The 25,494-nt window shown below is 50.0% G+C and overlaps 1 protein-coding gene and 1 non-coding gene across 2 annotated transcripts in view; both read left to right on the top strand.

Annotated features, from left to right (window-relative positions):
• Nucleotides 1-662: 662 nt before the first annotated feature.
• Nucleotides 663-25,494, top strand: part of KIF18B (kinesin family member 18B) — a 31,793-nt gene continuing 6,961 nt past the window's right edge. The window contains 11 exon segments of the mRNA XM_038754613.1: nt 663-1,065; nt 1,150-1,307; nt 10,986-11,090; nt 11,179-11,289; nt 11,378-11,575; nt 12,911-13,087; nt 13,190-13,264; nt 13,555-13,640; nt 16,171-16,381; nt 18,964-19,070; nt 24,481-24,707. Of these exon segments, the coding sequence (XP_038610541.1) occupies nt 756-1,065; nt 1,150-1,307; nt 10,986-11,090; nt 11,179-11,289; nt 11,378-11,575; nt 12,911-13,087; nt 13,190-13,264; nt 13,555-13,640; nt 16,171-16,381; nt 18,964-19,070; nt 24,481-24,707 (1,765 nt within the window). The 5' untranslated portion in view covers nt 663-755.
• On the top strand, nt 18,255-18,357 carry LOC119935455. The gene has a single exon (XR_005453337.1). It is a non-coding gene; the product is annotated as a U6 spliceosomal RNA (small nuclear RNA).

Consider the following 25,494-nt stretch of genomic DNA (forward strand, 5'->3'; position numbering starts at 1 on the left):
TCCCACCTGGGGCTCACAGTCTTAATCCCCATTTTCCAGATGAGGTAACTGAGGCACAGAGAAGTGAAGTGACTTGCCCAAAGTCACACAGCTGACAAGCGGCGGAGCCGGGATTTGAATCCGTGACCTCCGACTCCAAAGCCCGGGCTCTTTCCACTGAGCCACGCTGCTTCTTACGGTGCTTTGTGCACAGTAAATGCTCAGTAAATACGACAGGGAATGTGTGTGTTGTTATTCTGTCCTCTCCCAAGCACTTAGTACAGTGCTTTGCGCACAGTAAGCACTCAGTAAATACGATTGAATGAATAATAATAATGGCATTTATTAAGCACTTACTATGTGCCAACTTGTACTTCCCAAGCGCTTAGTACAGTGCTCTGCACACAGTAAGCGCTCAATAAATACGATTGATTGATTGATTGATTGCAAAGCACTGTTCTAAGTGCCGGGGAGGTTGCAAGGTGATCAGGTTGTCCCACGGGGGGCTTACGGTCTTACAGATGAGGGAACTGAGGCCCAGAGAAGTGAAGTGACTTGCCCAAAGTCACCCAACAGGGATTTGAACCCATGACCCCTGACTCCAAAGTCCCCGTTCTTTCCCCTGAGCCGCGAATGAATGAGTTTCCAGCCCGGATTTCTTTCCTTTTCCGCAGACTCGGATTCCCTCTGGCCTTCCGGACGTCTCTCCCTGGCTCCCCCCCCAAGAACCCCCTCATCCGCCGGTGGGGATCGAAGGTCCGCGGCATCCCGTCGCCATGGAGACGGCCGAGGAGGAGGGCACGGTGACGGTGGTGGTCCGTGTGCGGCCCCCCACCCCGCGGGAGCTGGAGGGCCAGCGGCGGCCCGTGGTGCAGGTGGTGGGCGAGCGGGTGCTCGTGTTGGACCCCGAGGCCGGGGGCCCTGGCCCGCGGGGGACGGGCAGCCGGGACGGCCCCCGGAAGAAGGGCAAGGAGCGGAGGTTCGTCTTCGACCGGGTCTTCGGGGAGGCGGCCACGCAGCAGGAGGTGTTCCGCCACGCCACCCGCGACATCCTGGACGGGGTCCTCCGCGGGCACAACTGCTCGGGTCGGTCCGGTGGGAGGGCCGGGGCGGGCCGGGGTGACCCGAGCGGGCCGGCCGACACTCACCTTGCCCTCTCCCCCCGGGCAGTGTTCGCCTACGGCGCCACGGGAGCGGGGAAGACGCACACCATGCTGGGCAGCGAAGCCGACCCGGGCATCATGTACCTGACCATGAGGGAGCTTTACCGGCGCCTCGACGACGGCGGGGAGGAGCAGCCCAGCCGGCTGCTCGTCAGCTACCAGGAGGTTCGGCCTCGCCCCGGGCAGGGGCGGGAGCGGGGGACGAGCCCCATCCCCTAGCGCGACCCCCCACGATGATCAATCAATCAATCAATCGTATTTATTGAGCGCTTACTATGTGCAGAGCACTGTACTAAGCGCTTGGGAAGTACAGATTGGCAACACATAGAGACAGTCCCTACCCAACAGTGGGCTCACAGTCTAAAAGATGATAATAATAATAATAATGATGATGGCATTTATTAAGCGCGAAGCAGCGTCGCTCAGTGGAAAGAGCCCGGGCTTTGGAGTCAGACGTCATGGGTTCAAATCCCGGCTCCGCCGCTTGTCAGCTGGGTGACTTTGGGCAAGTCACTTCACTTCTCTGGGCCTCAGTTCCCTCATCTGGAAAAGACGGGGAGCCCTACGTGGGACAACCTGATCACCTTTGTATCCCCCCCAGCACTTAGAACGGTGCTTTGCACATAGTAAGCGCTTAACAAATACCGTCACTATGTGCAAAGCACCGTTCTAAGCACTGGGGAGGTTACAAGGTGATCGGGTTGTCCCACGGGGGGCTCACAGTCTTCATCCCCATTTGACAGATGAGGTAACAGAGGCGCAGAGAAGTGAAGTGACTCGCCCAAAGTCACGCAGCTGACAGTTGGCGGAGCCGGATTCGAACCCATGACCCTGGGCTCTTTCCACTGAGCCACGCTGCTTCTCCAATCAATCAATCAATCAATCGTATTTATTGAGCGCTTACTATGTGCAGAGCACTGTACTAAGTGCTTGGGAAGTACAAATTGGCAACACATACAGTCCCTACCCAACAGTGGGCTCACAGTCTAAAAGGGGGAGACAGAGAACAGAACCAAACATACCAACAAAATAAAATGAATAGAATAGATATGTACAAATAAAATAAATAAATAAATAGAGTAATAAATATGTACAAACATATCCATATATACAGGTGCTGTGGGGAAGGGAAGGAGGTAAGATGGGGGGATGGAGAGGGGGACGAGGGGGAGAGGAAGGAAAGGGGCTCAGTCTGGGAAGGCCTCCTGGAGGAGGTGGGCTCTCATCAGGGCCTTGAAGGGAGGAAGAGAGCTAGCTCTCCATCTTCACGATCCTAGGGAACCCCTGGGCTGAACCCCCCACAATAATTTATTAAGCGCTTACTCTGTGCAAAGCACCGTTCTAAGCACTGGGGAGGTTACAAGGTGATCGGGTTGTCCCACGGGGGGCTCACAGCCTTCATCCCCATTTGACAGATGAGGGAACTGAGGCCCAGAGAAGTGAAGTGACTCGCCCAAAGTCACACAGCTGACAGTTGGCGGAGCCGGATTCGAACCCATGACCCCGGGCTCTTTCCACTGAGCCACGCTGCTTCTCCATCTTCACGATCCTAGGGAACCCCTGGGCTGAACCCCCCACGATAATTTATTAAGCGCTTACTATGTGCAAAGCACCGTTCTGCGCACTGGGGAGGTTACAAGGTGATCGGGTTGTCCCACAGGGGGCTCACAGTCTTCATCCCCATTTGACAGATGAGGGAACTGAGGCCCAGAGAAGTGAAGTGACTCGTCCAAAGTCACACAGCTGACAGTTGGCGGAGCCGGATTCGAACCCATGACCCTGGGCTCTTTCCACTGAGCCACGCTGCTTCTCTAATGATAATGTCGGTATTTGTTAAGCGCTTACTATGTGCAAAGCACCGTTCTAAGCGCTGGGGAGGCCACAAGGTGATCAGGTTGTCCCACCGGGGGCTCACAATTTTAATCCCCATTTTCCAGATGAGGTAACTGAGGCACAGAGAAGTGAAGTGACTTGCCCAAAGTCACACAGCTGACAGTTGGCAGAGCTGGGATTTGAACCCATGACCTCTGACTCCAAAGCCCAGGCTCTTTCCACTGAGCCACAGTAGCTTCTCCATCTTCACCATCCTAGGGAACTCCTGGGCTGAACCCCCCACGATAATTTATTAAGTGCTTACTATGTGCAAAGCACCGTTCTAAGCACTGGGGAGGTTACAAGGTGATCGGGTTGTCCCACGGGGGGCTCACAGTCTTCATCCCCATTTGACAGATGAGGGAACTGAGGCCCAGAGAAGTGAAGTGACTCGCCCAAAGTCACACAGCTGACAGTTGGCGGAGCGGGGATTCGAACCCGTGACCTCTGACTCCAAAGCCCGGGCTCTTTCCACTGAGCCACGCTGCTTCTCTATCTCCACGATCCTAGTGGGCTGAACCCCCTGGGCCCCGTGTCTGGATCCATCGATGGGCAGGGAATAATCATGATAGCGTTTAGTAAGCGCAGCGTGGCTCGGTGGAAAGAGCAACGGGCTTTGGAGTCAGAGGTCGTGGGTTCAAATTGTCAGCTGTGTGACTTTGGGCAAGTCACTTCACTTCTCTGGGCCTCGGTGACCTCATCTGGAAAATGGGGGTGAAGGCTGGGAGCCCCCCGTGGGACAACCTGATCACCTTGTAACGTCCCCAGCGCTTAGAACGGTGCTTTGCACAGAGTAAGCGCTTAATAAATGCTACCATTATTATTGTTATTATTACTATGTGCAAAGCACTGTTCTAAGCGCTGGAAAAAGGTCCTTGGGAATCTACATGACCGTCTCAAATCGTTGTATCCATGAGGATGATGGTGATCATCATCAATCGTATTTATTGAGCGCTTACTGTGTGCAGAGCACTGGACTAAGCGCTTGGGAAGTACAATTTGGCAACATATAGAGACAGTCCCTACCCAACAGTGGGCTTGATGATGGCATTTATTTGACTTCACTTCTCTGGGCCTCAGTTACCTCATCTGGAAAATGGGGTTTAATAATGTGAGCCCCCCCCCCGTAGGACAACCTGATAATAATAATAATAATAATGGCATTTATTAAGCGCTTACTATGTGCAAAGCACTGTTCTAAGCGCTGGGGAGGTTACAAGGTGATCAGGTGGTCCCACGGGGGGCTCACAGTCTTCATCCCCATTTTACAGATGAGGCACAGAGAAGTGAAGTGACTTGCCCAAAGTCACACAGCTGACTATTGGCGGAGCTGGGATTTGAACCCGTGACTTCTGAGTCCAAAGCCCGGGCTCTTTCCACTGAGCCACGCTGCTTCTGATCACCTTGTAACCTCCCCAGCGCTTAGAACAGTGCTTTGCACATAGTAAGCGCTTAACAAATGCCATTATTATTATTATTTTTTTTATATTATAGTCCCGGCTCCGCCACTTGTCAGCTGTGTGACCTTGGGCTAGTCTCTTCACTTCTCTGGGCCCCAGTGACCTCATCTGCAAAATGGGGCTCGAGACTGTGAGCCCCAGGTGGGCCAGGGACTGTGTCCCACCCAGTTTGCTTGTGCCCATCCCAACGCTTAGTACAGTGCCTGGCACATAGTAAGCACTTACCAAATGCTTACTATGATTTGCAATAATTGCAACAAATGCAATTATCATTATTATAATATTGTACTCTCCCAAGCGCTGTACTACAGTGCTCTGCACAGAGGAAGCACTCAATAAATACAATTGACTGACTATTGGGCGCTTACTGTGTGCAGAGCACTGTACTAAGCACTTGGGAGAGTACAATACAACCATTCGATCTCTGTCCACGTGGAGCTTATAAGCTTAGGGGGGAGAAAGACAATAAACTCAATTACAGATGGATTGCGCACAAGTGCTTTGGGGATGGGGAGGAGTGAATATCCAAATGCTTAAGGGCCACAGACCCAAGTGCATCTTCATTCATTCATTTAGTCGTATTTATTGAGCGCTTACTGTGTGCAGAGCACTGTACTAAGCACTTGGGAGAGTACAATACAACCGTTCGATCTCTGTCCACGTGGAGCTTATAAGCTTAGGGGGGAGAAAGACAATAAACTCAATTACTGATGGATTGCACACAAGCGCTTTGGGATGGGGAGGAGTGAATATCCAAATGCTTAAGGGCCACAGACCCAAGTGCATCTTCATTCATTCATTTAGTCGTATTTATTGACCGCTTACTGTGTGCAGAGCACTGTACTAAGCACTTGGGAGAGTACAACAGTTCGATCTCTGTCCACATGAAGCTTACAAGCTAGAGGGGAGAGAGACAATAAACTCAGTTACAGATGGATTGCGCACAGGCGCTTTGGGGTTGGGGAGGAGTGAATATCCAAATGCTTAAGGGCCACAGACCCAAGTGCATCTTCATTCATTCATTTAGTCGTATTTATTGAGCGCTTACTGTGTGCAGAGCACTGTACTAAGCACTTGGGAGAGTACAACAGTTCGATCTCTGTCCACATGGAGCTTACAAGCCAGGGGGGGAGAGAGACAATAAACTCAGTTACAGATGGATTGCGCACAGGCGCTTTGGGGATGGGGACGAGTGAATATCCAAATGCTTAAGGGCCACAGACCCAAGTGCATATTCATTCATTCATTTAGTCATATTTATTGAGCGCTTACTGTGTGCAGAGCACTGTACTAAGCACTTGGGAGAGTACAATACAACCGTTTGATCTCTGTCCACGTGGAGCTTACAAGCTAGGGGGGAGAGAGACAATAAACTCAGTTACAGATGGATTGCGCACAAGCGCTTTGGGGATGGGGAGGAGTGAATATCCAAATGCTTAAGGGCCACAGACCCAAGTGCATATTCATTCATTCATTTAGTCATATTTATTGAGCGCTTACTGTGTGCAGAGCACTGTACTAAGCACTTGGGAGAGTACAATACAACCGTTTGATCTCTGTCCACGTGGAGCTTACAAGCTAGCGGGGAGAAAGACAATAAACTCAGTTACAGATGGATTGCGCACAAGCGCTTTGGGGATGGGGAGGAGTGAATATCCAAATGCTTAAGGGCCACAGACCCAAGTGCATATTCATTCATTCATTTAGTCGTATTTATTGAGCGCTTACTGTGTGCTGAGCACTGTACTAAGCACTTGGGAGAGTACAATACAACAGTTCGATCTCTGTCCACGTGGAGCTTACAAGCTTAGGGGGGAGAAAGACAATAAACTCAGTTACAGATGGATTGCGCACAAGCGCTTTGGGGATGGGGAGGAGTGAATATCCAAATGCTTAAGGGCCACAGACCCAAGTGCATATTCATTTATTCATTTAGTCGTATTTATTGAGCGCCTACTGTGTGCAGAGCACTGTACTAAGCACTTGGGAGAGTACAATACAACAGTTCGATCTCTGTCCACGTGGAGCTTACAAGCTAGGGGGGAGAGAGACAAACTCAATTACAGATGGATTGCGCACAAGCGCTTTGGGGATGGGGAGGAGTGAATATCCAAATGCTTAAGGGCCACAGACCCAAGTGCATATTCATTTATTCATTTAGTCGTATTTATTGAGCACTTACTGTGTGCAGAGCACTGTACTAAGCACTTGGGAGAGTACAATACAACCGTTTGATCTCTGTCCACGTGGAGCTTACAAGCTAGGGGGGAGAGAGACAATAAACTCAGTTACAGATGAATTGCGCGCAAGCGCTTTGGGGATGGGGAGGAGTGAATATCCAAATGCTTAAGGGCCACAGACCCAAGTGCATCTTCATTCATTCATTTAGTCATATTTATTGAGCGCTTACTGTGTGCAGAGCACTGTACTAAGCACTTGGGAGAGTACAACAGTTCGATCTCTGTCCACATGGAGCTTACAAGCTAGGGGGGAGAGAGACAATAAACTCAGATGGATTGCGCACAGGCGCTTTGGGGATGGGGACGAGTGAATATCCAAATGCTTAAGGGCCACAGACCCAAGTGCATATTCATTCATTCATTTAGTCGTATTTATTGAGCGCTCACTGTGTGCTGAGCACTGTACTAAGCACTTGGGAGAGTACAATACAACAGTTCGATCTCTGTCCACATGGAGCTTACAAGCTTAGGGGGGAGAAAGACAATAAACTCAGTTACAGATGGATTGCGCACAAGCGCTTTGGGGATGGGGAGGAGTGAATATCCAAATGCTTAAGGGCCACAGACCCAAGTGCATATTCATTCATTCATTTAGTCGTATTTATTGAGCGCTTACTGTGTGCAGAGCACTGTACTAAGCACTTGGGAGAGTACAACAGTTCGATCTCTGTCCACATGGAGCTTACAAGCTAGGGGGGAGAGAGACAATAAACTCAGTTACAGATGGATTGCGCACAGGCGCTTTGGGGATGGGGACGAGTGAATATCCAAATGCTTAAGGGCCACAGACCCAAGTGCATATTCATTCATTCATTTAGTCATATTTATTGAGCGCTTACTGTGTGCAGAGCACTGTACTAAGCACTTGGGAGAGTACAATACAACCGTTTGATCTCTGTCCACGTGGAGCTTACAAGCTAGGGGGGAGAGAGACAATAAACTCAGTTACAGATGGATTGCGCACAGGCGCTTTGGGGATGGGGAGGAGTGAATATCCAAATGCTTAAGGGCCACAGACCCAAGTGCATATTCATTCATTCATTTAATTGTATTTATTGAGCGCTTACTGTGTGCAGAGCACTGTACTAAGCACTTGGGAGAGTACAATACAACAGATCTCTGTCCACATGGAGCTTCCAAGCTTAGGGGGGAGAAAGACAATAAACTCAATTACAGATGGATTGCGCACAAGCGCTTTGGGGATGGGGAGGAGTGAATATCCAAATGCTTAAGGGCCACAGACCCAAGTGCATCTTCATTCATTCATTTAGTCGTATTTATTGACCGCTTACTGTGTGCAGAGCACTGTACTAAGCACTTGGGAGAGTACAACAGTTCGATCTCTGTCCACATGAAGCTTACAAGCTAGAGGGGAGAGAGACAATAAACTCAGTTACAGATGGATTGCGCACAGGCGCTTTGGGGTTGGGGAGGAGTGAATATCCAAATGCTTAAGGGCCACAGACCCAAGTGCATCTTCATTCATTCATTTAGTCGTATTTATTGAGCGCTTACTGTGTGCAGAGCACTGTACTAAGCACTTGGGAGAGTACAACAGTTCGATCTCTGTCCACATGGAGCTTACAAGCCAGGGGGGAGAGAGACAATAAACTCAGTTACAGATGGATTGCGCACAGGCGCTTTGGGGATGGGGACGAGTGAATATCCAAATGCTTAAGGGCCACAGACCCAAGTGCATATTCATTCATTCATTTAGTCATATTTATTGAGCGCTTACTGTGTGCAGAGCACTGTACTAAGCACTTGGGAGAGTACAATACAACCGTTTGATCTCTGTCCACGTGGAGCTTACAAGCTAGGGGGGAGAGAGACAATAAACTCAGTTACAGATGGATTGCGCACAAGCGCTTTGGGGATGGGGAGGAGTGAATATCCAAATGCTTAAGGGCCACAGACCCAAGTGCATCTTCATTCATTCATTTAATCGTATTTATTGAGCGCTTACTGTGTGCAGAGCACTGTGCTAAGCGCTTGGGAAGTCCAAGTCGGCAACAGATAGAGACACTCCCTACCCAACAAAGGGCTCACAGGCTAGAAGGGGGAGACAGACAACAAAACAAAACATAGATGCCTAGGTGATGTAGACGGGAGGGTTTAGTCAGGGAAGGCCTCTCGGAGAAAAACAGTCAATCATTGATCTTATTAATAATTATGGTATTTAATTACCTTATTTAATTATTTAATTTAGGGGAAGCAGCATGGCTCAGTGGAAAGAGCCCGGGCTTTGGAGTCAGAGATTGTGGGTTCAAATCCCGGCTCCGCCACTTGTCAGCTGTGTGACGTTGGGCAAGTCACTTCACTTCTGTGGTCCTCAGTTCCCTCATCTGTAAAATGGGGATGAAGACTGTGAGCCCCTCGTGGGACAACCTGATTACCTTGTACCTACCCCAGCGCTTAGCTTTGCACATAGTAAGCACTTAACAAATACCAACATTATTATTATTATATTTAAGTGCTTGCTATGTGCCAAGCACCGTTCTAAGCACTGGGATAATAAGAATGATAATAAGGGTATTTGCTAAGCGCTTACTATGTGCCAAGCACTGTTCTAAATGAGGAATAGATATAAGGTAATATCAGGTTGTCCCACGTGGGGCTCACAGTCTTCATCCCCATTTTATACTGTACTAAGCGCTGGGATAATAATAATAATGGTATTTGTTAAGCGCTTACTATATGCTGAGCACTGTTCTAAGCACTGGGATGGATGCAAGGTAATCAGGTTGTCCCACGTGGGGCTCACAGTCTTAATCCCCATTTTACACCGTACTAAGTGCTGGGATAATAATAATAATAATAATGGTATTTGTTAAGCGCTTACTATGTGCCAAGCACTGTTCTAAACGTGGGACAGATGTAAGGTAATCAGGTTGTCCCACGTGGGGCTCACAGTCTTCATCCCCATTTTATACCGTACTAAGCGCTGGGATAATAATAATAATAATAATGGTATTTGTTAAGCGCTTACTATGTGCCAAGCACTGTTCTAAGCGCTGGGATGGATGCAAGGTAATCAGGTTGTCCCACGTGGGGCTTACAGTCTTAATCCCCGTTCTACACCGTACTAAGCGCTGGGATAGTAATAATAATGATAATAATAATGGTATTTGTTAAGTGCTTACTATGTGCCGAGCACTGTTCTAAGCGCTGGGATGGATACAAGGTAATCAGGTTGTCCCACGCGGGGCTCACAGTCTTAATCCCTGTTTTACACCGTACTAAGCGCTGGGATAACAATAATAATAATAATGGTATTTGTTAAGCGCTTTACTATGTGCCGAGCACTGTTCTAAGCACTGGGATGGATGCAAGGTAATCAGGTTGTCCCACGTGGGGCTCACAGTCTTCATCCCCATTTTATACTGTACTAAGCGCTGGGATAATAATAATAATAATGGTATTTGTTAAGCGCTTTACTATATGCCGAGCACTGTTCTAAGCACTGGGATGGATGCAAGGTAATCAGGTTGTCCCACGTGGGGCTCACAGTCTTAATCCCCGTTTTACACTGTACTAAGCGCTGGGATAATAATAATAATAATGGTATTTGTTAAGCGCTTACTATGTGCCGAGCACTGTTCTAAGCGCTGGGATGGATACAAGGTAATCAGGTTGTCCCACGTGGGGCTCACAGTCTTAATCCCCGTTCTACACCGTACTAAGCGCTGGGATAGTAATAATAATAATAATGGTATTAAGTGCTTACTATGTTCCAAGCACTGTTCTAAGCGATGGGATGGATACAAGGTAATCAGGTTGTCCCACGTGGGGCTCACAGTCTTAATCCCCATTTTATACCGTACTAAGCACTGGGATAATAATAATAATAATGGTATTTGTTAAGCGCTTACTATGTGCCGAGCACTGTTCTAAGCACTGGGATGGATACAAGGTAATCAGGTTGTCCCACGTGGGGCTCACAGTCTTAATCCCCGTTTTACACCGTACTAAGTGCTGGGATAATAATAATAATAATGGTATTTGTTAAGCGCTTACTATGTGCCGAGCACTGTTCTAAGCGCTGGGATGGATGAGGTGACAAGCGGCGGAGCCGGGATTTGAACCTGTGACTCCAAAGCCCGGGCTCTTTCCACCGAGCCACGCTGCTTCCGCCACTGGTTTGCCGCGTGACCCCGGACGGGTCACCTAACCTCTCCGGGCCTCAGTCTCCCCATCCGCCGTCCGGACGAGGGGCTGGGAGATTAGAGCGGAGCGACCCCGCCAGGGTCCGCGTGTTCATCTCCTTGCAGGTGTACAACGAGCAGATCCATGACCTCCTGGAGCCCAAGGGGCCCCTGGCCATCCGCGAGGACCCCGACAAGGGAGTGGTGGTCCAGGGTCTGTCCTACCACCAGGTGAGACCCCCGCTTAGGAGGGGGCGGAGGGGGAGACCGCGGCGGGTCGTGAGTGGCAGGAGGACCAGAGCTTGCCCCCCCACCACAGCCGGCCTCGGCCGAACAGCTCCTGGACATGTTGGCCCGCGGCAACCGTCAACGCACCCAGCACCCGACCGACGCCAACGCCACCTCGTCCCGCTCTCACGCCGTCTTCCAGGTCCTCAGGGGTGCCAGGGTGGGCGCGGTGAGCGGGCACGGCCGAGCCCCGCGCCTCTGAGTCCCCCCCGTCTCCCTCCCCGACACAGATCTACATGAGGCAGCAGGCCCGAGGGGCGGGCGGGGGCCAGGCCCTGCAGCTGGCCAAGATGAGCCTGATTGACCTGGCCGGGTCGGAGCGGGCATCCCACACCCGTGCCAGGGGGCAGCGGCTGCGCGAGGGTGCCAACATCAACCGCTCGCTGCTGGCCCTCATCAACGTCCTCAACGCCCTGGCTGATTCCAAGGTCGGCCTCTCCCCGGGGCTCCTCCGCCCCGGGTGGGGAGGTGACTCCTGCGTCCCGTCAGTCAATCAATCGTATTTATTGAGCACTTAGTCCGTGCAGAGCACTGGACTAAGCGCTTGGGAAGTCCAAGTTGGCAACATATAGAGACGGTCCCTACCCAACAGCGGGCTCACAGTCTAGAAGGGGGAGACAGGCAAAACAAAACATATTAACAAAATAAATAGAATAGATATGTACAAGTAAAGTACATAGAGTAATAAATACGAACAAATATATATGCATATATACAGGTGCTGTGGGGAAGGGAAGGAGGTAAGGCGGGGGGAATGGAGGGGGCTCAGTGTGGGAAGGCCTCCTGGAGGAGGTGAGCTCTCAGTAGGGCCTTGAAGGGAGGAAGAGAGCTAGCTTGGCGGATGGGCAGAGGGATTGGGGGCATTCCAGGCCCGGGGGAGGACGTGGGCTGGGGGTCGATGGCGGGACGGGCGAGAACAAGGCCCGGTGAGATTAGCTGCAGAGGAGTGGAGGGTGTGGGGTGGGCTGGAGAAGGAGAGAAGGGAGGTGAGGTAGGAGGGGGCGAGGGGATGGATGGATGGACAGCCTGGAAGCCCAGGGGGAGGAGTTTCTGCCTGATGCGTAGGTTGATCGGTAGCCACTGGAGATTTTTGAGGAGGGGAGTAACATGCCCAGAGCATTTCTGGACAAAGAAAATCCGGGCAGCGGTGTCAAGTATGGATTGAAGTGGGGAGAGACAAGAGGATGGGAGATCGGAGAGGAGGCTGATACAGTAATCCAGACGGGATAGGATGAGAGCTCGAACGAGCAGGGTAGCGGTTTGGATGGAGAGGACCCACGTCATCCCCCTGGCCTGGAATGCCCCCAATCCCTCCCCACATCCGCCAAGCTAGCTCTCTTCCTCCCTTCAAGGCCCTACTGAGAGCTCACCTCCTCCAGGAGGCCTTCCCACACAGAGCCCCCTTCTTCCTCTCCCCCTCGTCCCCCTCTCCATCCCCCCCATCTTACCTCCTTCCCTTCCCCACAGCACCTGTATATATGTATATGTGTTTGTACATATTTATTACTCTATTTATTTATTTACTTGTACATATCTATTCTATTTATTTTATTTTGTTAATATGTTTGGTTTTGTTCTCTGTCTCCCCCTTCTAGACTGTGAGCCCGCTGTTGGGTAGGGACCGTCTCTATATGTTGCCAACTTGTACTTCCCAAGTGCTTAGTCCAGTGCTCTGCACACAGTAAGCGCTCAATAAATACGATTGATTGATTGATTGAAAGGGCGGATCTTGGCAATGTCGATGATCTCCTCCCCGCCCCCAGGGTCGCAAGGCCCACGTGCCCTACCGGGACAGCAAGCTGACCCGCCTGCTGAAGGACTCCATCGGCGGGAACTGCCGCACCGTCATGATCGCCGCCGTCAGCCCCTCGGGCCTGGCCTACGACGACACTTACAACACCCTCAAGTACGCCGACCGCGCCAAGGAGATCAAGTTCTCGGTGGGTGCCCGCGGCGGGGAGGGCGGGGCCGGGCGGCCCGCGGGGAGAGGGGGCGGCCGCCCTCCCGCCCTAACTCTGGGGATCCCCCCCTTTTGCTCCCAGCTGAAGAGCAACGTCGTCGGCCTGGATGGTCCCGCGGGCCAGTACGCCGCCGCCTGCGAGCAGCTGAAGGCCGAGGTGAGCGGCCGGGCCCCGCGACGGGATGGGGGCTACTGTGGTGGCCTCTGATGATAATAATAATAATGGCATTTATTAAGCGCTTACTATGTGCAAAGCACTGTTCTAAGCGCTGAGGAGGTTACAAGGAGATCAGGTTGTCCCACAGGGGGGCTCACAGTCTTAATCCCCATTATACAGACGAGGGAACTAAGGCCCAGACAAGTGAAGTGACTCGCCCAAAGTCACCCAGCTGACAATTGGCGGAGCCGGGATTTGGCCAGCTGATGGGCCAGGTGTTGCCATTTCAGGTGGCCGCCCTAAGGGAGAAGCTCCGGGCTTATGAGGGTATCCCAGCTCCGGCTTCCTGCCTCTCTGCCGATTCCACGCGGCTCTGGTGAGAACTTCCCCGCAACGTCCCCTGCAGCCCCCCTCCACCCTGGGCAGCTCTGGTGAGGACTCCCCCCACCGAACCATTCGCCTGGCGATGTGGAAAAGTCCCCTCCGCTTAGGCCCCGGTGGTTCTTCGACCCTCCACTCCCCGGCTCTGCCACCTCCAGCGTCGAGAAGGCCCGCGAATTCCGTCGGCAAGTGTCCGCTGGCGCCCGGGGGACCCTTCGTGGTTAGAGTGATTGTCCTGGGCCTAAACTGGGATTTCTCGTTCCCTGGCCCCCGTGAAGGACCACCTCCGGGGACCCTTCATGGTTAGAGTGATTGTCCTGGGCCTAAGCTGGGATTTCTGGTTTCCCTGGCCCCCGTGAAGAACCACCTCCGGGGACCCTTAATGGTTAGAGTGATTGTCCCGGGCCTAAACTGGGATTTCTGGTTTCCCTGGCCCCCGTGAAGAACCACCTCCGGGGAGTCTTCATGGTTAGAGTGATTGTCCCGGGCCTAAACTGGGATTTCTGGTTTCCCTGGCCCCCGTGAAGAACCACCTCTGGGGACCCTTCATGGTTAGAGTGATTGTCCTGGGCCTAAACTGGGATTTCTCGTTCCCTGGCCCCCGTGAAGGACCACCTCCGGGGACCCTTCATGGTTAGAGTGATTGTCCTGGGCCTAAGCTGGGATTTCTGGTTTCCCTGGCCCCCGTGAAGAACCACCTCCGGGGACCCTTAATGGTTAGAGTGATTGTCCCGGGCCTAAACTGGGATTTCTGGTTTCCCTGGCCCCCGTGAAGAACCACCTCCGGGGAGTCTTCATGGTTAGAGTGATTGTCCCGGGCCTAAACTGGGATTTCTGGTTTCCCTGGCCCCCGTGAAGAACCACCTCTGGGGACCCTTCATGGTTAGAGTGATTGTCCTGGGCCTAAACTGGGATTTCTGGATTCCCTGGCCCCCGTGAAGGACCACCTCCGGGGACCCTTCATGGTTAGAGTGATTGTCCTGGGCCTAAGCTGGGATTTCTGGTTTCCCTGGCCCCCGTGAAGAACCACCTCCGGGGACCCTTAATGGTTAGAGTGATTGTCCTGGGCCTAAACTGGGATTTCTGGTTTCCCTGGCCCCCATGAAGAACCACCTCCGGGGACCCTTAATGGTTAGAGTGATTGTCCTGGGCCTAAACTGGGATTTCTGGTTTCCCTGGCCCCCGTGAAGGACCACCTCCGGGGACCCTTAATGGTTAGAGTGATTGTCCTGGGCCTAAACTGGGATTTCTGGTTTCCCTGGCCCCCATGAAGAACCACCTCCGGGGGACCCTTAATGGTTAGAGTGATTGTCCTGGGCCTAAACTGGGATTTCTGGTTTCCCTGGCCCCCGTGAAGGACCACCTCCGGGGACCCTTAATGGTTAGAGTGATTGTCCTGGGCCTAAACTGGGATTTCTGGTTTCCCTGGCCCCCGTGAAGGACCACCTCTGGGGACCCTTAATGGTTAGAGTGATTGTCCTGGGCCTAAACTGGGATTTCTGGTTTCCCTGGCCCCCGTGAAGGACCACCTCCAGGGACCCTTCATGGTTAGAGTGACTGTCCTGGGCCTAAGCTGGGATTTCTGGTTTCCCTGGCCCCCGTGAAGGACCACCTCCGGGGACCCTTCATGGTAAGAGTAATTGTCCTGGGCCTAAACTGGGATTTCTGGTTTCCCTGGCCCCCGTGAAGAACCACCTCCGGGGACCCTTCATGGTTAGAGTGATTGTCCTGGGCCTAAGCTGGGATTTCTGGTTTCCCTGGCCCCCGTGAAGGACCACCTCCAGGGACCCTTCATGGTTAAAGTGATTGTCCTGGGCCTAAGCTGGGATTTCTGGTTTCCCTGGGCCCCGTGAAGAACCACATCCGGGGACCCTTAATGGTTAGAGTGATTGTCCTGGGCCTAAACTGGGGTTTCTGGATTCCCTGGCCCCCGTGAAGGACCACCTCCGGGGACCCTTCATGGTTAGAGTGATTGTCCTGGGCCTAAACTGGGATTTCTGGTTTCCCTGGCCCCCGTGAAGGACCACCTCCGGGGACCCTTAATGGTTATAGTGATTGTCCTGGGCCTAAACTGGGATTTCTGGTTTCCCTGGCCCCCGTGAAAGACCACCTCCGGGGACCCTTAATGGTTAGAGTGATTGTCCTGGGCCTAAGCTGGGATTTCTGGTTTCCCTGGCCCCCATGAAGGACCACCTCCGGGGACCCTTCATGGTTAAAGTGATTGTCCTGGGCCTAAGCTGGGATTTCTGGTTTCCCTGGCCCCCGTGAAGAACCACCTCCGGGGACCCTTCATGGTTAGAGTGATTGTCCTGGGCCTAAACTGGGATTTCTGGTTTCCCTGGCCCCTTTTCCATCTCCTCCCTGCTTCCGGCTCCCGTCCGTCCCCCCCTTCTAGACCGTGAGCCCGTTGTCGGGTCGGGACCGCCCCTCTGCGTCGCCGGCTTGGACTTCCCAAGCGCTCTGCACACAGTAAGCGCTCGATAAATACGACTGAACGAACGTATCCGCTTCTCCCTCCCGGACAGCCTCCCGGCCTCCTCCTCACCGTCCCCCGTTCCGGCCGGTCCCGAGCCCCCCGACTCTTCTCAGCATCCCCAGCCCAACCCCGCAGCCCCCCAGGAGGAGGAGGAGGAGGAGGGGGAGACGGAGCCCCAGCCGGAGGGAGACGCAGAGGGGACCGGTCCCTCGGGGCCCCAGGCCTCGGGCGAAATGGAGGATGAAGACGCCGGAGAGCAGGTGGGGCGAGCCGAGCCCAGGAAAAGCAGGGGGGCTGGAATGGAGGTGAAGAGTGGCATCGTCCTTGAGGGTGCTGGGAAGTCCTGTGGTAATAATAATAATAATCATAATAATAATGGCATTTATTAAGCGCTTACTATGTGCAAAGCACTGTTCTAAGCGCTGGGAAGGTTACAAGGTGATCAGGTTGTCCCGCGGGGAGCTCACATTCCCAGGTAGAGCTCTCCTGACCCAGGGAGCAAAGCAGAATTCATTCAATCGTATTTATTGAGCGCTTACTGTGTGCAGAGCACTGGACTAAGCGCTTGGGAAGGACAAACTGGTATCATTCATTCATTCAATTGTATTTATTGAGCGCTTACTGTGTGCAGAGCACTGGACTCAGCGCTTGGGAAGGCCAAGTCGGCAACATCTAGAGACGGTCCCTACCCAACGGCGGGCTCACAGGCTAGAAGGGGGAGACAGAGAACAAAACAAAACATATTAACAAAATAAAATAAAGAGAGTAAATTTGTACAAATAAAATAAATCAATAGAGTAATAAATACATACAAACATATATACATTCATTCATCCATTGTTGTATTTATTGAGCGCTTACTGTGTGCAGTAAGCACTGGACTAAGCGCTTGGGAAGTCCAAGTTGGCAACATCTAGAGGCGGTCCCTACCCAACAGCGGGCTCACAGGCTAGAAGGGGGAGACAGAGAACAAAACAAAACATATTAACAAAATAAAATAAAGAGAATAAATATGTACAAATAAAATAAATCGAGTAATAAATACATACAAACATATATACATTCATTCATTCATCCATTCAATCGTATTTATTGAGCGCTTACTGTGTGCAGAGCACTGGACTAAGCGCTTGGGAAGTCCAAGTCAGCAACATCTAGAGACGGTCCCCACCCAACAGTGGGCTCACAGTCTAGAAGGGGGAGACAGACAACAAAACAAAACATATTAACAAAATAAAATAAATAGAATAAATATGTACAAATAAATAAATCAATAAATAGAGTAATAAATACATACGAACATATATGCATTCATTCATTCATCCATTCAATCGTATTTATTAAGCACTTACTGTGTGCAGAGCACTGGACTAAGCGCTTGGGAAGTCCAAGTTGGCAACAGATAGAGACAGTCCCCACCCACCAGCGGGCTCACAGTCTAGAAGGGGGAGAACGGATGACAAAACAAAACATATTAACAAAATAAAATAAAGAGAATAAATTTGCACAAATAAAATAAATCAATAAATAGAGTAATAAGTACATACAAACATATATACATTCATTCATTCATCCATTCAATCGTATTTATTGAGCGCTTACTGTGTGCAGAGCACTGGACTAAGCGCTTGGGAAGTCCAAGTCGGCAACATCTGGAGACGGTCCCCACCCAACAGCGGACTCACAGGCTAGAAGGGGGAGACAGAAAACAAAACAAAACATATTAACAAAATAAAATAAAGAGAATAAATATGTACAAATAAAATAGAGTAATAAATATGTGCAAACATCTATACATATATCCAGGTGCTGTGGGGAGGGGAAGGAGGTAAGGCGGGGGGGATGGAGGGGGAGAGAGACAGAGACAGTCCCTACCCAACAATCAATCAATCAATCGTATTTATTGAGCGCTTACTGTGTGCAGAGCACTGTACTAAGCGCTTGGGAAGTCCAAGTTGGCAACATCTAGAGATGGTCCCTACCCAACAACGGGCTCACGGTCTAGAAGGGGGAGAATCTGTAGGACTGGTTGAGGGGGCTGCAGTGGGGCCGAGGGGGCTGGAGCAGGGCTTAAGACTGAGTGCACCAACTTGGACTTCCCAAGCGCTTAGTACAGTGCTCTGCACACAGTAAGCGCTTCGGCAGCACGTATACCAAAACTGGAACGATACAGAGAAGATTAGCAAGGTCCCTGCGCAAGGATGACGCGCGAATCCGTGAAGCGTTCCGTATTTTTTTCAAGCTCTTAGTCCAGTGCCCTGCACACAGTAAGCGCTCAATAAATACAATTGAATGAATGAATGAATGAATACGATTGAATGAATAAGTGGGCTGTGCTCTCTTGCCCAGGGACAGAGCACCCCTCATGTGCTCCAACACCTCCTTCCTCTGTAGGGCCACTTAATTAATTAATTAATTAATTAATAATGGCATTTATTAAGCGTTTACTAGGTGCACTCTTCTAAGCGCTGGGGAGGTTACAAGGTGATCCGGTTGTCCCACGGGAGGCTCACGGTCTTCATCCCCATTTTCCAAATGAGGGAACTGAGGCCCAGAGAAGTGAAGTGGTTTGCCCAAAGTCACCCAGCTGACAAGTGGCGGAGCCGGGATTGGAACCCAGGACCTCCGACTCCAAAGCCCGGGCTCTTTCCACTGAGCCACGCTGCTCCTCTGTGTGACCTTGGCAAGTCACTTCGCTGTGCCTCAGTTGCCCCATCTGGGAAATGGGGATTAAGACTGGGAGCCCCCCGTGGGACAACCTGATCACCTTGCATCCGTTCCAGCGCTTAGTACAGTGCCTGGCACACAGTGAGCGCTTAACAAATACCACAATTATCATCAGGACCGGACACCAGGGCCCAGCCCCGTCTCGCCACTGACCAGGCCTCAAGAAACAGCGACAGGAAACTCCGTGTCCCTGCGGCCCTCTGGTGCCGACCGAACCAGGAGGTGAGCGTCCACGCCTCTTTTTTTTTTATTTTAACGGCATTTAGTAAGCGCTTACTATGTGCCAAGCACTGTTCTAAGCGCTGGGGAGGCTACAAGGTGATCAGGTTGTCCCACGGGGGGCTCCCAGTCTTCATCCCCATTTTACAGATGAGGTCACTGAGGCACAGAGAATTTCACACAGCTGACGAGACTAATAATAATGATGTATATATGTTTGTACATATTTATTACTCTATTTATTTTACCTGTACATATCTATTCTATTTATTTTATTTTGTTAGTATGTTTCGTTTGGTTCTCTGTCTCCCCCTTTTAGACTGTGAGCCCACTGTTGGGTAAGGACTGTCTCTATATGTTGCCAACTTGTACTTCCCAAGCGCTTAGTACAGTGCTCTGCACACAGTAAGCGCTCAATAAATACGATTGATTGATTGATGGCATTTATTAAGCGCTTACTATGTGCCAAGCACTGTTCTAAGCGCTGGGGAGGCTGCAAGGTGATTGGGTTGCCCCGCGGGGGGCTCCCAGTCTTCATCCCCGTTTTACAGATGAGGTCACTGAGGCACAGAGGATTTGTCCCACAGCTGACAATAGTAATAATAATAATGATGGCATTTATTAAGCGCTTACTATGTGCAAAGCACTGTTCTAAGCGCTGGGGAGGCTGCAAGGTGATCAGGTTGTCCCGTGGGGGGCTCCCAGTCTTCATCCCCGTTTTACAGATGAGGGAACTGAGGCAGAGAGAATTTGTGCCGCTGGCAATAGTAATAATAATAATAATGGTATTTGTTAAGCGCTTACTATGTGCAAAGCACTGTTCTAAGCGCTGGGGAGGCTGCAAGGTGATCAGGTGGTCCCACAGGGGGCTCCCAGTCTTCATCCCCAATTTACAGATGAGGTCACTGAGGCACAAAGGATTTGTCCCACAGCTGACAATAGTAATAATAATAATAATGGTATTTGTTAAGCGCTTACTATGTGCAAAGCATTGTTCTAAGCGCTGGGGAGGCTACAAGGTGATCAGGTTGCCCCGCGGGGGGCTCCCAGTCTTCATCCCCATTTTCCAGATGAGGGAACTGAGGCCCAGAGAAGTGAGGTGACTTGCCCAAAGTCACCCAGCTGACAATTGGCAGGGCCGGGATTTGAACCCATGACCTCTGACTCCAAAGCCCGGGCTCTTTCCACTGAGCCACGCCGCTTCTCTGGCCTTGCCCGTCCCGGGTTCCTCCCTGGATCCCTTCCACTTCCAAGAGGCTGCCGACTCTTCTTCCCTGCCGGGGCCCGTCTGTTCCGGACTCAGTGGAGACGCTGGCCTGAACACTCAGCAGCTTATTAGCCGCCCGCTGGGGCTCGGGGTAGCGGGGGTCTGCCCGGCACTGCCCCGAACCCGCAACCTCGCCCCGATTTCTCCCCCTCCCCAGGAATGGGCTTGAACCTTCCAAGGTGGGAAACTGAGGCTCAGAGAAGAGGGCCACTCTCTCCCCTGGGGCCTGCTATGGATTGGGAGTGGAAGCTGTGGGACCCACTTTTTTTAATCATGGCATTTATTAAGTGCTTACTATCATCATCATCATCATCAATCATATTTATTGAGCGCTTACTATGTGCAGAGCACTGTACTAAGCGCTTGGGAAGTACAAATTGGCAACATATAGAGACAGTCCCTGCCCAACAGTGGGCTCACAGTCTAAAAGGGGGAGACGGAGAACAAAACCAAACATACTAACAAAATAAAATAAATAGAATAAATATGTACAAATAAAATAAATAAATAAATAGAGTAAAAAATATGTACAAACACATATACATATACACAGGTATATACTATACATATAGTATATACATATATGTATATACTATACATATATACTAGTATACATATATACTAGGTGCCAAGCACTGTACTAAGCGCTGGGGAGGTTACAAGGTGATCAGGTGGTCCCACGGGGGGCTCACGGTCTTCATCCCCATTTTCCAGATGAGGGAACTGAGGCCCAGAGAAGTGAAGTGACTCGCCCAAAGTCACCCAGCTGACAAGTGGCGGAGCCAGCATTCGAACCCATGACCTCTGACTCCAAATAATAATAATGGCATTTATTAAGCGCTTACTATGTGCAAAGCACTGTTCTAAGTGCTGGGGGGATACAAGGTGATCAGGTTGCCCCACAGGGGGCTCACAGTCAATCCCCGTTTTACAGATGAGGGAACTGAGGCCCAGAGAAGTTAAGTGACTGGCCCAAGGTCACACAGCTGGCAATTGGCGGAGCCGGGATTTGAACCCATGACCTCTGACTCCAAAGCCCGAGCTCTTTCCACTGAGCCATGCTGCTTCTCCTAGGGGTAGCTTACCTATTTGGATCGGGCGCAACTGATCCTTCATCATTCATTCATTCAGTCGTATTTATTGAGCGCTTACTGTGTGCAGAGCACTGGACTACAAAGCAACATGGTTTAGTGATGATGATAATGCTGGCATTTATTAAGCGTTTACTATGTGCAAAGCACTGTTCTAAGCGCTGGGGGGATACAAGGTGATCAGGTTGTCCCATGGAGAGGCTCACAGTCTTAATCCCTATTTTCCAGATGAGGGAACTGAGGCACAGAGAAGTGAAGTGACTTGCCCAAGGTCACCCAGCTGACAAGTGGCGGAGCTGGGATTTGAACCCATGACCTCTGACTCCAAAGCCCGGGCTCTTTCCACTGAACCACGCTGCTTCTGCACGGGCCTGGGAATCAGAAGGACCTGGGTTCTAATCCCGGCTCCGCCACATGGCTGCTGTGTGACCTTAGAACATAGTAAGCGCTTAATAAACGCCATCATCAACATCATCATCACCTCGGGCAAGTCGCTTCACTTCTCCGGGCCTCAGTTACCTCATCCGTAAAATGGGGATTAAGAGCGCGATCCTCACGTGGGACAGGGACTGCGTCCAACCTCATTAAAGAAGCAGCGTGGCTCAGTGGAAAGAGCCCGGGCTTTGGAGTCAGAGGTCATGGGTTCAAATCCCGGCTCCGCCAATTGTCAGCTGTGTGAGTGACTGTGGGCAAGTCACTTCACTTCTCTGGGCCTCAGTGACCTCATCTGGAAAATGGGGATGAAGACTGGGAGCCCCCCGTGGGACAACCTGATCACCTTGTAACCTCCCCAGCACTTAGAACAGGGCTTGGCACATAGTAAGTGCTTAATAAATGCCACCATTATTATTATTATTATTAACTTGTATCTACCCCCCTTCCTCTCCCCCTCCTCCCCATCCCCCCCGCCTTACCTCCTTCCCCTCCCCATAGCACCTGTATATATGTATATATGTTTGTATGTATTTATTACTCTATTTATTTTATTTGTACATATTTATTCTATTTATTTTGTTAATATGTTTTGTTGTCTGTCTCCCCCTTCTAGACTGTGAGCTCACTGTTGGGTAGGGACCGTCTCTAGATGTTGCCAACTTGGCCTTCCCAAGCACTTAGTCCAGTGCTCTGCACACAGTCAGCGCTCAATAAATACGATTGAATGAATGAATAAATACGATTGAATGAATGAATGAATGAATATTCTATTTATTTTCTTTTGTTAATATGTTTTGTTTTGTTGTCTATCTCCCCCTTCTAGCCTGTGAGCCCACTGTTGGGTAGGGACTATCTCTAGGTGTTGCCAACGTGTACTTCCCAAGTGCTTACTACAGTGCTCTGCACACAGTAAGCGGTCAATAAATATGATTGAATGAATGAATGTTCTATTTATTTTCTTTTGTTAATATGTTTTGTGTTGTTCTCTGTCTCCCCTTTCCAGACTGTGAGCCCACTGTTGGGTAGGGACCGTCACTATATGTTGCCAACTCGTACTTCCCAAGCGCTTAGTCCAGTGCTCTGTCCACAGTAAGCGCTCAATAAATATGAATGAATGAATGAATAATTACGAATGAATGAATGAATATTCTATTTATTTTCTTTTGTTAATATATTTTGTTCTCTGTCTCCCCCTTCCAGACTGTGAGCCCGCTGTCGGGTAGGGACTATCTCTAAATGTTGCCAACTTGGCCTTCCCAAGCGCTTAGTCCAGTGCTCTGCACACAGTAAGCGCTCAATACGATTGAATGAATGAATATTCTGTTTATTTTCATTTGTTAATATGTTTTGTTTTGTGGTCCGTCTCCCCCTTCTAGCCTGTGAGCCCGCTGTCGGGTAGGGACCGTCTCTATACGTCGCCAACTTGGACTTCCCAAGCGCTTAATCCAGTGCTCTGCACACAGTAAGCGCTCAATCAATACGATTGAATGAATGAATGAATATTCTATTCATTTTCTTTTGTTAATCTGTTTGGTTTAATGGTCCGTTTCCCCTTCTAGCCTGTGAGCCCGCTGTCGGGTAGGGACCGTTATCCGATTGAATGAATAAATACCCCAGCTCTTAGAACAGTGCTCGACACATACATCTGTTGAATGAATGAATGAATACCCCATCATCATCATCAATCGTATTTATTGAGCGCTTACTATGTGCAGAGCACTGGACTAAGCGCTTGGGAAGTACAAATTGGCAACATATAGAGACAGTCCCTACCCAACAGTGGGCTCACAGTCTAAAAGGGGGAGACAGAGAACAAAACCAAACATACTAACAAAATAAAATAGATATGTACAAATAAATTAAATAAATAAATAGAGTAAAAAAATATGTACAAACATATATCCATATATACAGGTGCTGTGGGGAAGGGAGGGAGGTAAGATGGGGGGATGGAGAGGGGGACGAGGGGGAGAGGAAGGAAGGGGCTCAGTCTGGGAAGGCCTCCTGGAGGAGGTGAGCTCTCAGCAGGGCCTTGAAGGGAGGCCCTTCAAGCGAGCTCGGCGGATGGGCAGAGGGAGGGCATTCCAGGCCCGGGGGATGACGGGACGGGCGAGAGCGAGGTACGGGGAGGAGATCAATCAATCAATCAATCAATCAATCGTATTTATTGAGCGCTTACTATGTGCAGAGCACTGTACTAAGCGCTTGGGAAGTACAGATTGGCAACACATAGAGACAGTCCCTACCCAACAGTGGGCTCACAGTCTAAAAGGGGGAGACAGAGAACAGAACCAAACATACCAACAACATAAAATAAATAGGATAGAAATGTACAAGTAAAATAAATAAATAAATAGAGTAATAAATATGTACAACCATATATACATCTATACAGGTGCTGTGGGGAAGGGAAGGAGGTAAGATCAGCAGTGGAGGAGCGGAGGGTGCGGGCTGCGCTGGAGAAGGAGAGAAGGGAGGTGAGGTAGGAGGGGGCGAGGGGATGGACAGCCTGGAAGCCCAGGGTGAGGAGTTTCCCCAGCTGTTAGCACAGTGCTTGACACATAGTAAGCGCTTCCCAAGGACCGTGATTAATTCTCGTCCCGGCTCCCGGGTCTCCCAGGCTGGCCGAGACGGTGCTGGGCCTGGCCCGGCGGCAGTACGCCCTCCTGAAGGCGGCCGATCTTCTGACCCCTGACGTGATCTCCGAGTTTGCGGCCCTGAGGAGGCTGGTGTGGGAAGAGAAGAGCGTGCCGTGGGCGGAGGACGGCGACCGGGAGGAGGAGGAGGAGGAGGACCACGGCGGCGACGCTGATCCGTCCCCGGAGGGACTCCCGGGAATTGGAGAGGGTAAGCATCCCGGTCCAAACAGTGTCCCTGCCAGATTCCCACAGCGTGGCGCAGTGGAAAGAGCCCGGGCTTTGGAGTCGGAGGTCGTGGGTTCAAATAATCATCATCATCATCAATCGTATTTATTGAGCGCTTACTATGTGCAGAGCACTGTGCTAAGCGCTTGGGAAGTACAAATTGGCAACATAATAATAATATTATATCATTAATAATATTATAATATTATTATAATATAATGTATTATAATATATCATGTGTAATATAATGTATATTATATATTATGCATAATATTATTATAATATAATATATTATATATAATACAATGTATATTATATATTATGTATAATATTATTATAATATAATATATTATAATATAGTATATGTAATATAATGTATTATAATATATTATATATAATATAATGTATATTATATATTATGTATAATATTATTATAATATAATATATTGTATATAATGTAATGTATATTATATATTATGTATAATATTATTATAATATATTATAATATATTATATGTAATACAATGTATATTATATTATATGTTATATATAATAATAATAATATTAATGATAATAATGATGATGGCATTTATTAAGCGCTTACTACGTGCAAAGCACTGTTCTAAGCGCTGGGGAATTTACAAGGTGATCGGGCTGTCCCACAGGGGGCTCACAGTCTTCATCCCCATTTTACAGAGGAGGTAACCGAGGCCCAGAGAAGCGTAATAATAATAATGATGGCATTTATTAAGCGCTTACTATGTGCAAAGC

Source organism: Tachyglossus aculeatus, chromosome 11 (genome assembly GCF_015852505.1).
Source record: "Tachyglossus aculeatus isolate mTacAcu1 chromosome 11, mTacAcu1.pri, whole genome shotgun sequence".
NCBI classification, from domain to species: Eukaryota; Metazoa; Chordata; class Mammalia; order Monotremata; family Tachyglossidae; genus Tachyglossus; species Tachyglossus aculeatus.